Source organism: Pseudophryne corroboree, unplaced genomic scaffold (assembly GCF_028390025.1).
Source record: "Pseudophryne corroboree isolate aPseCor3 unplaced genomic scaffold, aPseCor3.hap2 scaffold_1242, whole genome shotgun sequence".
NCBI lineage: Eukaryota > Metazoa > Chordata > Amphibia > Anura > Myobatrachidae > Pseudophryne > Pseudophryne corroboree.
The window spans coordinates 79,046-91,761 of NW_026967868.1; the positions used below are offsets into that span (position 1 = coordinate 79,046).

Here is a 12,716-nt window from a genome sequence, read left to right on the forward strand (position 1 = left end):
CCCACCATATCCACTCCACAACGCTTCTCCTGACACTACAACAGATCCCTCCATATCCGCTCCACAGCGCTTCTCCTGACACTACAACAGATCCCTCCATATCCGCTCCACAGCGCTTCTCCTGACACACTACAACAGATCCCTCCATATCCGCTCCACAGCGCTTCTCCTGACACACTACAACAGATCCCTCCATATCCACTCCACAGCGCTTCTCCTGACACACTACAACAGATCCCTCCATATCCGCTCCACAGCGCTTCTCCTGACACACTACAACAGATCCCTCCATATCCGCTCCACAGCGCTTCTCCTGACACACTACAACAGATCCCACCATATCCACTCCACAGCGCTTCTCCTGACACTACAACAGATCCCTCCATATCCACTCCACAGCGCTTCTCCTGACACACTACAACAGATCCCTCCATATCCGCTCCACAGCACTTCTCCTGACACACTACAACAGATCCCTCCATATCCACTCCACAGCGCTTCTCCTGACACACTACAACAGATCCCTCCATATCCACTCCACAGCGCTTCTCCTGACACTACAACAGATCCATCCATATCCTCTCCACAGCGCTTCTCCTGACACACTACAACAGATCCCTTCATATCCGCTCCACAGCGCTTCTCCTGACACACTACAACAGATCCCTCCATATCCGCTTCACAGCGCTTCTCCTGACACACTACAACAGATCCCTCCATATCCGCTCCACAGCACTTCTCCTGACACACTACAACAGATCCCTCCATATCCACTCCACAGCGCTTCTCCTGACACACTACAACAGATCCCTCCATATCCACTCCACAGCGCTTCTCCTGACACTACAACAGATCCCTCCATATCCGCTCCACAGCGCTTCTCCTGACACACTACAACAGATCCCTTCATATCCGCTCCACAGCGCTTCTCCTGACACACTACAACAGATCCATCCATATCCGCTCCACAGCGCTTCTCCTGACACTACACCAGATCCCTCCATATCCGCTCCACAGCGCTTCTCCTGACACTACAACAGATCCATCCATATCAGCTCCACAGCGCTTCTCCTGACACTACACCAGATCCCTCCATATCCGCTCCACAGCGCTTCTCCTGACACTACAACAGATCCATCCATATCAGCTCCACAGCGCTTCTCCTGACACTACAACAGATCCCTCCATATCCGCTCCACAGCGCTTCTCCTGACACAACAGATCCCTCCATATCCACTCCACAGCGCTTCTCCTGACACAACAGATCCCTCCATATCCACTCCACAGCGCTTCTCCTGACACACTACAACAGATCCCTCCATATCCGCTCCACAGCGCTTCTCCTGACACTACAACAGATCCCTCCATATCCGCTCCACAGCGCTTCTCCTGACACTACAACAGATCCATCCATATCCTCTCCACAGTGCTTCTCCTGACACTACAACAGATCCCTCCATATCCTCTCCACAGCACTTCTCCTGACACACTACAACAGATCCCTCCAAATCCGCTCCACAGCGCTTCTCCTGACACACTACAACAGATCCCTCCCTATCCTCTCCACAGCACTTCTCCTGACACACTACAACAGATCCCACCATATCCACTCCACAGCTCTTCTCCTGACACAACAGATCCCTCCATATCCGCTCCACAGCGCTTCTCCTGACACACAACAGATCCCTCCATATCCGCGCCACAGCGTTTCTCCTGACACACAACAGATCCCTCCATATCCACTCCACAGCGCTTCTCCTGACACACTACAACAGATCCCACCATATCCGCACCACAGCACTTAAACTGACACACTACAACAGATCCCACCATATCCGCACCACAGCACTTCAACTGACACCCTACAACAGATCCCACCATATCCGCTCCACAGCGCTTCTCCTGACACACTACAGATCCCACCATATCCGCTCCACAGCGCTTCTCCTGACACACTACAACAGATCCCTCCATATCCGCTCCACAGCGCTTCTCCTGACACACTACAACAGATCCCTCCATATCAGCTCCACAGCGCTTCTCCTGACACAACAGATCCCACCATATCTGCTCCACAGCGCTTCTCCTGACACACTACAACAGATCCCTCCATATCCACTCCACAGCGCTACTCCTGACACACTACAACAGATCCCACCATATCCGCTCCACAGCGCTTCTCCTGACACTACAACAGATCCCTCCATATCCGCTCCACAGCGCTTCTCCTGACATTACAACAGATCCCTCCATATCCGCTCCACAGCGCTTCTCCTGACACACTACAGATCCCACCATATCCGCTCCACAGCGCTTCTCCTGACACCCTACACCAGATCCCTCCATATCCGCTACACAGCGCTTCTCCTGACACACTACAACAGATCCCTCCATATCCGCTCCAAAGAGCTTCTCCTGACACACTACAACAGATCCCACCATATCCGCTCCACAGCGCTTCTCCTGACACTACAACAGATCCCTCCATATCCGCTCCACAGCGCTTCTCCTGACACACTACAGATCCCACCATATCCGGTCCACAGCGCTTCTCCTGACATTACAACAGATCCCTCCATATCCTCTCCACAGCGCTTCTCCTGACACAACAGATCCCTCCATATCCGCTCCACAGCGCTTCTCCTGACACACTACAGATCCCACCATATCCGGTCCACAGCGCTTCTCCTGACATTACAACAGATCCCTCCATATCCGCTCCACAGCGCTTCTCCTGACACCCTACAAGAGATCCCTCCATATCCGCTCCACAGCGCTTCTCCTGACACACTAGATCCCACCATATCCACTCCACAGCATTTCTCCTGACACTACAACAGATCCCTTCATATCCGCTCCACAGCGCTTCTCCTGACACACTACAACAGATCCCTCCATATCCACTCCACAGCGCTTCTCCTGACACACAACAGATCCCTCCATATCCGCTCCACAGTGTTTCTCTTAACACAACAGATCCCTCCATATTCACTCCACAGCGCTTCTCCTGACACTACTACAGATCCCTCCATATCCGCTCCACAGCGCTTCTCCTGACACTACAACAGATCCCTCCATATCCGCTCCACAGCTCTTCTCCTGACACTACAACAGATCCCTCCATATCCGCTCCACAGCGCTTCTCCTGACACACTACAACAGATCCCTCCATATCCGCTCCACAGCGCTTCTCCTGACACTACAACAGATCCCACCATATCCGCTCCACAGCGCTTCTCCTGACACACTACAACATATCCCTCCATATCCGCTCCACAGCGCTTCTCCTGACACACTACAACAGATCCCACCATATCCGCTCCACAGCGCTTCTCCTGACACACTACAACAGATCCCTCCATATCCACTCCACAGCGCTTCTCCTGACACTACAACAGATCCCTCCATATCCGCTCCACAGCGCTTCTCCTGACACACTACACCAGATCCCTCCATATCCGCTCCACAGCGCTTCTCCTGACACTACAACAGATCCCTCCATATCCACTCCACAGCGCTTCTCCTGACACTACAACAGATCCCTCCATATCCGCTCCACAGCGCTTCTCCTGACACACTACAACAGATCCCACCATATCCGCTCCACAGCGCTTCTCCTGACACACTACACCAGATCCCTCCATATCCACTCCACAGCGCTTCTCCTGACACACTACAACAGATCCCTCCATATCCACTCCACAGCGCTTCTCCTGACACACTACAACAGATCCCTCAATATCCACTCCACAGCGCTTCTCCTGACACACTACAACAGATCCCTCCATATCCGCTCCACAGCGCTTCTCCTGACACACTACAACAGATCCCTCAATATCCGCTCCACAGCGCTTCTCCTGACACACTACAACAGATCCCACCATATCCGCTCCACAGCGCTTCTCCTGACACCCTACACCAGATCCCTCCATATCCGCTCCACAGCGCTTCTCCTGACACTACAACAGATCCCTCCATATCCGCTCCACAGCGCTTCTCCTGACACAACAGATCCCTCCATATCCGCTCCACAGCGCTTCTCCTGACACACTACAGATCCCACCATATCCGGTCCACATCGCTTCTCCTGACATTACAACAGATCCCTCCATATCCGCTCCACAGCGCTTCTCCTGACACACTAGATCCCACCATATCCGCTCCACAGCGCTTCTCCTGACACACTACACCAGATCCCACCATATCCGCTCCACAGCGTTTCTCCTGACACTACAACAGATCCCTCCATATCCACTCCACAGCATTTCTCCTGACACTACAACAGATCCCTCCATATCCGCTCCACAGCGCTTCTCCTGACACACTACAGATCCCACCATATCCGGTCCACAGCGCATCTCCTGACATTACAACAGATCCCTCCATATCCGCTCCACAGCGCTTCTCCTGACACACTAGATCCCACCATATCCGCTCCACAGCGCTTCTCCTGACACACTACACCAGATCCCACCATATCCGCTCCACAGCGTTTCTCCTGACACTACAACAGATCCCTCCATATCCACTCCACAGCATTTCTCCTGACACTACAACAGATCCCTTCATATCCGCTCCACAGCGCTTCTCCTGACACACAACAGATCCCTCCATATCCGCTCCACAGCGCTTCTCCTGACACACTAGATCCCACCATATCCACTCCACAGCATTTCTCCTGACACTACAACAGATCCCTTCATATCCGCTCCACAGCGCTTCTCCTGACACACTACAACAGATTCCTCCATATCCGCTCCACAGCGCTTCTCCTGACACTACAACAGATCCCACCATATCCGCTCCACAGCGCTTCTCCTGACACTACAACAGATCCCTCCATATCCTCTACACAGCGCTTCTCCTGACACACTACAACAGATCCCTCCATATCCACTCCACAGCGCTTCTCCTGACACTACAACAGATCCCTCCATATCCACTCCACAGCGCTTCTCCTGACACTACAACAGATCCCTCCATATCCACTCCACAGCGCTTCTCCTGACACACTACAACAGATCCCTCCATATCCGCTCCACAGCGCTTCTCCTGACACTACAACAGATCCCACCATATCCACTCCACAACGCTTCTCCTGACACTACAACAGATCCCTCCATATCCGCTCCACAGCGCTTCTCCTGACACTACAACAGATCCCTCCATATCCGCTCCACAGCGCTTCTCCTGACACACTACAACAGATCCCTCCATATCCGCTCCACAGCGCTTCTCCTGACACACTACAACAGATCCCTCCATATCCACTCCACAGCGCTTCTCCTGACACACTACAACAGATCCCTCCATATCCGCTCCACAGCGCTTCTCCTGACACACTACAACAGATCCCTCCATATCCGCTCCACAGCGCTTCTCCTGACACACTACAACAGATCCCACCATATCCACTCCACAGCGCTTCTCCTGACACTACAACAGATCCCTCCATATCCACTCCACAGCGCTTCTCCTGACACACTACAACAGATCCCTCCATATCCGCTCCACAGCACTTCTCCTGACACACTACAACAGATCCCTCCATATCCACTCCACAGCGCTTCTCCTGACACACTACAACAGATCCCTCCATATCCACTCCACAGCGCTTCTCCTGACACTACAACAGATCCATCCATATCCTCTCCACAGCGCTTCTCCTGACACACTACAACAGATCCCTTCATATCCGCTCCACAGCGCTTCTCCTGACACACTACAACAGATCCCTCCATATCCGCTTCACAGCGCTTCTCCTGACACACTACAACAGATCCCTCCATATCCGCTCCACAGCACTTCTCCTGACACACTACAACAGATCCCTCCATATCCACTCCACAGCGCTTCTCCTGACACACTACAACAGATCCCTCCATATCCACTCCACAGCGCTTCTCCTGACACTACAACAGATCCCTCCATATCCGCTCCACAGCGCTTCTCCTGACACACTACAACAGATCCCTTCATATCCGCTCCACAGCGCTTCTCCTGACACACTACAACAGATCCATCCATATCCGCTCCACAGCGCTTCTCCTGACACTACACCAGATCCCTCCATATCCGCTCCACAGCGCTTCTCCTGACACTACAACAGATCCATCCATATCAGCTCCACAGCGCTTCTCCTGACACTACACCAGATCCCTCCATATCCGCTCCACAGCGCTTCTCCTGACACTACAACAGATCCATCCATATCAGCTCCACAGCGCTTCTCCTGACACTACAACAGATCCCTCCATATCCGCTCCACAGCGCTTCTCCTGACACAACAGATCCCTCCATATCCACTCCACAGCGCTTCTCCTGACACACTACAACAGATCCCTCCATATCCGCTCCACAGCGCTTCTCCTGACACTACAACAGATCCCACCATATCCACTCCACAGCGCTTCTCCTGACACTACAACAGATCCATCCATATCCTCTCCACAGTGCTTCTCCTGACACTACAACAGATCCCTCCATATCCGCTCCACAGCGCTTCTCCTGACACACTACAACAGATCCATCCATATCCGCTCCACAGCGCTTCTCCTGACACTACACCAGATCCCTCCATATCCGCTCCACAGCGCTTCTCCTGACACACTACAACAGATCCATCCATATCCGCTCCACAGCGCTTCTCCTGACACTACAACAGATCCCTCCATATCCGCTCCACAGCGCTTCTCCTGACACCGCCCTCTGAGACAAAATAACATTTTCACAGTCCGAATTAATTGTGCACAATTCATTTTATTTAGAAAAAAAAAAGGAGAAAAGAGAAGCGTTCCCTGTAACTTCACATTATAAAACCGTTCATCCCCCCATCCGCACCCCCCTCCCTCCTCCTGGTCCTCACTACGAGCAACTAATCTGAGCAGCAGAGGCCACAGGGCCGTACAGTGAAAAGCACTCTTGTCCGCCGGAGACGCCGTCACGTCTACGCAGGGGGCACTTGTCCGGGGTGTACCATGTAGAGGAAAGCAGAGCACTAATGTATTCGCTACGGATCAGCGGCAGATATTGGGTAGACCATTACTTGCAGGAGCTCATACAGGATCTCATCTTTATTACGTCAGGTCCTACAGGACGCCGGCACGAGGTCAGGAAGGTGCAGCGGGTACTGCCAGCCTTCAGGCTGCTGATAATGGTGTATTCCAACGTGACTGACGCTATCTGTACGGGGGCACAGCTGCTGCATTAATGACTGGGCACACCACGGCCGGATGCGGGGCAGCGACTAAGGAGACACTCTGGAACCAGCCCAGCGATCAGCGTAGACACTGGACACAAAACAACCTGACACCACGGCGACCTGTGCAGGGAAGGGAAGCGTGGGGCGTAGACGTACAGTATCGGGTAACAGCGACGGAACACCATAGAATCTGCAAACATGCGAGTCTAGAACATGACCGGGATCTGCGCTGCTCCCGCAGCATTTCCAGGAGAGATCTAAGGTCTCGGAGAAGATCCAGATGTTGAAGTATGGATCCCTCCTGTTATAGAGAGGTGCCGGCCCAAAGCTCAGTATTTGCCCAGCACGGTGGCGAGGAGCGCCATGCGCACGTACATCCCGTTCTCAGCCTGGCGGAAGTATGCAGCGCGGGGGTCCGAGTCTACTTCAAGGCTGGAAAAGAGACAGAGACACGATCAGCGGTGGAATAATGAATGACCTCATACGGCGAGATCGTACAGACCCCGCCGCGGTCCCGCCCCTTACCTGATCTCATTGACTCGCGGCATGGGGTGCATCACTACCATCTTCTTCTTGGCCCGGGTCATGATGTGGGGCGTGAGGATAAACTGCCCAAAACACTAAAACCAGGCAGAGAAATGGGGTCAGAAGGAGATCTCACCCTTGCACAATCCTCCCTTACCCCAGCCGCCCAGTTCTCACATTGTCATACTCCTCCTTGCTGGCAAACCTCTCCTTCTGTATCCGCGTCATATAGAGGACGTCCGTGTCTGGCAGCGCTTCCTCAATGCTCGCAAATTCCTCCTAGGTGCGGGGAGACAACAAATGTCTGTATACAGCCCACTCAGGAAGCCATGGCGTGCCCACCTTCCCCTCGCTACTGATCCCGCAGGGCACCGGTCTGTCGGTGCACTTGTGCACGCGTCTGAAAACGGGGCGTGGGTATGCAAATTGGGGGCATGGATCTAAGACATCTATAGAGCAGACAGTGCGGCCCCCACAGATGTCACTAAAGTGGGCGTGGGCAGCCAGCGGCATATCACTAAAGTGGGCGTGGGCAGCCAGCGGCATATCACTAAAAGCGGGCGTGGGTGGGCGGCCGGCAGCGTCACTAAAGGGGCCGGGGGGGGGCCGCCACTAAAGCTGGGCTTCCCCAAGCGCTCTCCCGTAGCGTGAATGGATGCAGTGCGCACGGCATCTGTACATGCTGGGAGAGCAGGTAGCGGGCAGGCTGCTTTAGCAGGGAGCCGCAGAAAGGACAGGGCGGGTTTTGCCTTTGAAAAAAAAATCAGACAGGGCGCGGCGCTCTGCTAAAACAGCCTAGCGTGAACACTACATCTCCACCCCGGAAACCAAGGTCTGCCTACGCCCCCCGGAAACCAAGGTCTGCCCACCTTCCCCCTCTCCCCCCCGGAAACCAAGGTCTGCCACCTTCCCCCTCTCCACCCCAGAAACCAAGGTCGGCCCACCTTCCCCCTCTCCACCCCGGAAACCAAGGTCTGCCCACCTTCCCCCTCTCCACCCCGGGAAACCAAGGTCTGCCCACCTTCCCCCTCTCCACCCCGGGAAACCAAGGTCTGCCCACCTTCCCCCTCTCCACCCCGGAAACCAAGGTCTGCCCACCTTCCCCCTCTCCACCCTGGAAACCAAGGTCTGCCCACCTTCCCCCTCTCCACCCCGGAAACCAAGACGTGCCCACCTTTCCCCTCTCCACCCCAGAAACCAAGACGTGCCCACGCCATCCTCAGAAACCCAGCTACCACCCCCATTTAAACCACCGACCCCTATATAGCCCACCCCCCTACTTAACCCAACCACATAGATAACACCCCTATACAGCCTGCCCAAACCGTTGTTACCCGATATAGCCAGTCCACACAGCTAGCCCCCACCCCCACACTTGTCACCCCCAGCTATCGCATATACATAGAGATATATATATATATATATATATATATATATATATATATATATATATATATATATATATCTCTATCTATCTATCTATCTCACCCACACCGCCATCTCAGAAGCCGGTGGTTCCTCACCTGTTTGATTCCCCTGGAAGCGACAAAGTGAATGATCTTCGAGGGCATCCGCAGACTGCTGGGCGTGACGTATCTCAGGTTGACCCGGTACTGGGTTAAGAGGCAGGCAAGAGAATGCACAGTGCGACCGTGCTTGAGATCCCCGACCATCGTTATCTAGGAAGGAGAGGATCACATATAAGTCTACAGGGAAATCACAGACCAGCAGGATACCAGCTACGGCCATTGTCGAGTTCTCAGCAGTGATAGAGATATCAGGTTTATAACTACTATTGGCCGGTGGAAATATAATTATTTCTGTTTTGGAAATATTAAGTTTGAGGTGGTGAGATGTCATCCAAGATGAAACGGCAGAAAGGCATTCAGTGACACGGCCCAATACAGATGGTGACAAATCTGGGGAGAATAGGTAGAGTCGAGTATCGTCCGTATACAGATGATACCCTAATGAAAACTAATCTGTATTTAAATATATGTTCATATTCCTCATTCTGAAATACTTTCATTGTCTTGAGAACACTACGCAACCAATTTGTATATATGAAGAAAAAAAAACAGTTGTGATGTCATGAATTGCGTGCAATTGTAAATACCTGTGTTTAAAATATTGCTCAGTGCTGCAGAGTTAATGAAGGCATACTGGGCTGGTGTTTGCATAGTGTAATTTATCACCTTTTATTAGCTTTACATTTGCCTCACTGGTAGTCTGTATTAATGCGCCATAGTAATCCTGTAGGTGCAATCTAGGGTCAGCTGAGCTGGTTAATGTGTGTTGACATACACAAAATGATCATAACACGGTTTGAAAATCAACATCAGAAAACAGGTATTTGAATGTTTAACTTTAACAATTGCAACTGCATTACGCTCTAAGCCTAAATAATTTAGTTTTATTTCAAACACACCATGTACCACAAATTGCTTTTCTTTATTTCACTCCATGGCATTGTCGTCAAAGCAATTATATCCCTTAATCTCCCTGCAACTCACCACTCTGTACACATTGCCGCCTCAATTATCTACTCCCCTCTTATTATTTATGGGCTCTTTACTTATCTTCATACAGTGACAATAACATCCACAACCCTTCACTATAAAAAAAAACATTCACAAGCCTCCTACAAGTATATTTATTTCTCTCTCCTGCTTCAATTAGCTGGTAACATGTCACCAAATTCGGGCACAAACCACTTACCTCACAGCAATATATAAATTCAGCTAATCTCATAAACATCATGCGTCTCCCATCACCCTCCAAATAATTAAAATGTATCTGATGGAATGCACGCTCTGTAACAAATTAACATCCATCCATGACCTCTTCATACCTAACAACCTCAACCTGCTGGCTGTAACAGAAACATGGCCCACACAATCAGACACAGCCTTCCCTGCAGCACTGTCACATGGTGGTCTCTATTTCACACACCTCCAGGCCTGGTAACAGTAAAGGAGGTGGGTTTGTAATGTTACTATCCCAATCCCTCACATACACCGTTCTACCACAGGTTCCCCATCACTCACATTCACATAATTTGTAGTACATTCTATTCGGATTTAAACTCCAGTCTCTCTACATGTTGCCCACCTGGGCAACCCAATTTCTGAAACATTATTCTGCCTGGCTCCCTCACTTCCTATCCTCTGACCTCTCCATTATCATCCTGGTTGATTTCAATATCGCTATTAATAGTCCAAAATCTGCTACTCATGCCACAACTACTCTCTCTAACCTCCTCTCTCAGCCTCTCCCAATGGACTGACCTCTACTCATCACTGCCTTGATCTAGTATTCACCAGACTATGCTCAGTTTCTGAAATTACTAACACTCCTTTCCCTCTCACAAATCACAACCTTATCACCTGCATGCTCTCCACCATTACTACAAACTCAATGTCACTGAAGTCCTCCAATCCTCCTCCAAATGGCAGAATTATTAATGCTATTCATTTTCAACAACTACCTACCTCTATGCAACCACTGCTCTCACTTATTTCTACATTCACTTCTCTAATCCATCATTATCTCCCGCATTGATTATTGTAATAGTCTCCTGACCGGTCTTTCCAAACATAGACTCTCACCACTACAATCCATTCTGACTGCAGCTGCGAGGCTAATCTTCCTTGCCAGACGTTCATCGTCTGCAGATCCGCTCTGTCAGTCCCTCCATTGGTTACCTGTATTCTACTGTATTCCATATATAAAATACTGTTAACCACACACAAGGCCATTAACCAAACTGCACCAACATAGCTTCTCTCATCTCATATTTCCCATCCCGACCTCTCCGCTCTGCACAAGATCTACGTCTCTCATTCAGACTCATTCGCTCTCATGCACAATTGCAGGACTTTCTTTGGGCTGCACCCACTCTGTGGAATGCCCTCCCACGCACAAGACTCTCCTCTAGTCTCCAAACCTTCAAGCGTTCCCTGAAAACTCACCTCTTCAGGCAGCTTATCACATTGCGGAATCGCTCACATTACCTTCATAGCTTTCCTATCCAATTATATACCCACTGTACAGTCCACACATATCCTCATGTCTTCTCTCTCTCAGCCTCCTGACCCCAGGCCAACATTCCCGCGTGACCATATCATGCAGCCCAAGAACCTCTGCAATCTAGTGGACCATTATACAATAAATAACACCTATCAATGTGCAGCAAAGCCCCTCTCTCTATGGCATGTAAGCTTGCGAGCAGGGCCTTCCTACCTCTTATGACTGTTATTTCCCAACTTTGTTTTATCACTGTTTCCAATTGTAAAGCGCAACGAAATTTGCTGCACTATAAAATAAATAGTTAATAATAATAATAATAATAAATAAGTCACCGTCATCCCATTGACTGTTCCCAGTTCCTCCCGGATAGTGAATACATCCAGCAGCGCCTGAGTCGGGTGCTCTCCCACCCCATCTCCAGCATTGATAACAGGCTTCCGGCAGTGTTTGGCAGCAAGCTGGGGATAATACAACAACCGATTAGACAACGTGGGAGATGGCGGGTGGATTGGCGAATAGTAACACTCTTACCTCCACTGCGCCGGGCTCCGGGTGTCTCACCACTAAGACATCAGAGTAGCAACTCATTGTCTGCACAGAGTCCGTGAGAGATTCTCCCTTCTGAGAGGAGGAGGTGGTCTCCGAGAAGCTGATGACAGACCCCCCAAGGCGATGCATGGCTGCTGCAAAGGAACTGCTGGTCCGCGTGCTCGCCTCGAAGAACATAGACGCCATCACCTTACCCTGAGAGAGGGGACAGAGTGTGAGACCGCGAGAAAACACCCACTGCAAGAAGACCAAGAGGAGAGGTCTAGAAGAAATAGCGTGAGAACCTTCAGTATGTCCAGACCCCTCTCTTTCTGCACCAACATCCGCAGAGTGTGCGCCACATTGAACAGATGCGACATCTGCGGGAGAAAAAGGATGGATCACGTTGTGGCAGCAACAAGGAATATCCTGT

At 51.1% G+C, this 12,716-nt stretch overlaps 1 protein-coding gene across 1 annotated transcript in view; it reads right to left on the reverse strand.

The window, feature by feature from the left end:
- Positions 1 to 6,739: 6,739 nt before the first annotated feature.
- Positions 6,740 to 12,716, reverse strand: part of CAD (carbamoyl-phosphate synthetase 2, aspartate transcarbamylase, and dihydroorotase) — a 78,440-nt gene continuing 72,463 nt past the window's right edge. Inside the window, exons 36-42 of the mRNA XM_063950838.1 lie at positions 12,589 to 12,663; positions 12,287 to 12,499; positions 12,088 to 12,213; positions 9,250 to 9,405; positions 7,904 to 8,005; positions 7,727 to 7,821; positions 6,740 to 7,633 (exon numbers count right to left, since the gene is read on the reverse strand). Of these exons, the coding sequence (XP_063806908.1) occupies positions 7,531 to 7,633; positions 7,727 to 7,821; positions 7,904 to 8,005; positions 9,250 to 9,405; positions 12,088 to 12,213; positions 12,287 to 12,499; positions 12,589 to 12,663 (870 nt within the window). The 3' untranslated portion in view covers positions 6,740 to 7,530. The remainder of the gene's footprint in view (positions 7,634 to 7,726; positions 7,822 to 7,903; positions 8,006 to 9,249; positions 9,406 to 12,087; positions 12,214 to 12,286; positions 12,500 to 12,588; positions 12,664 to 12,716) is intronic.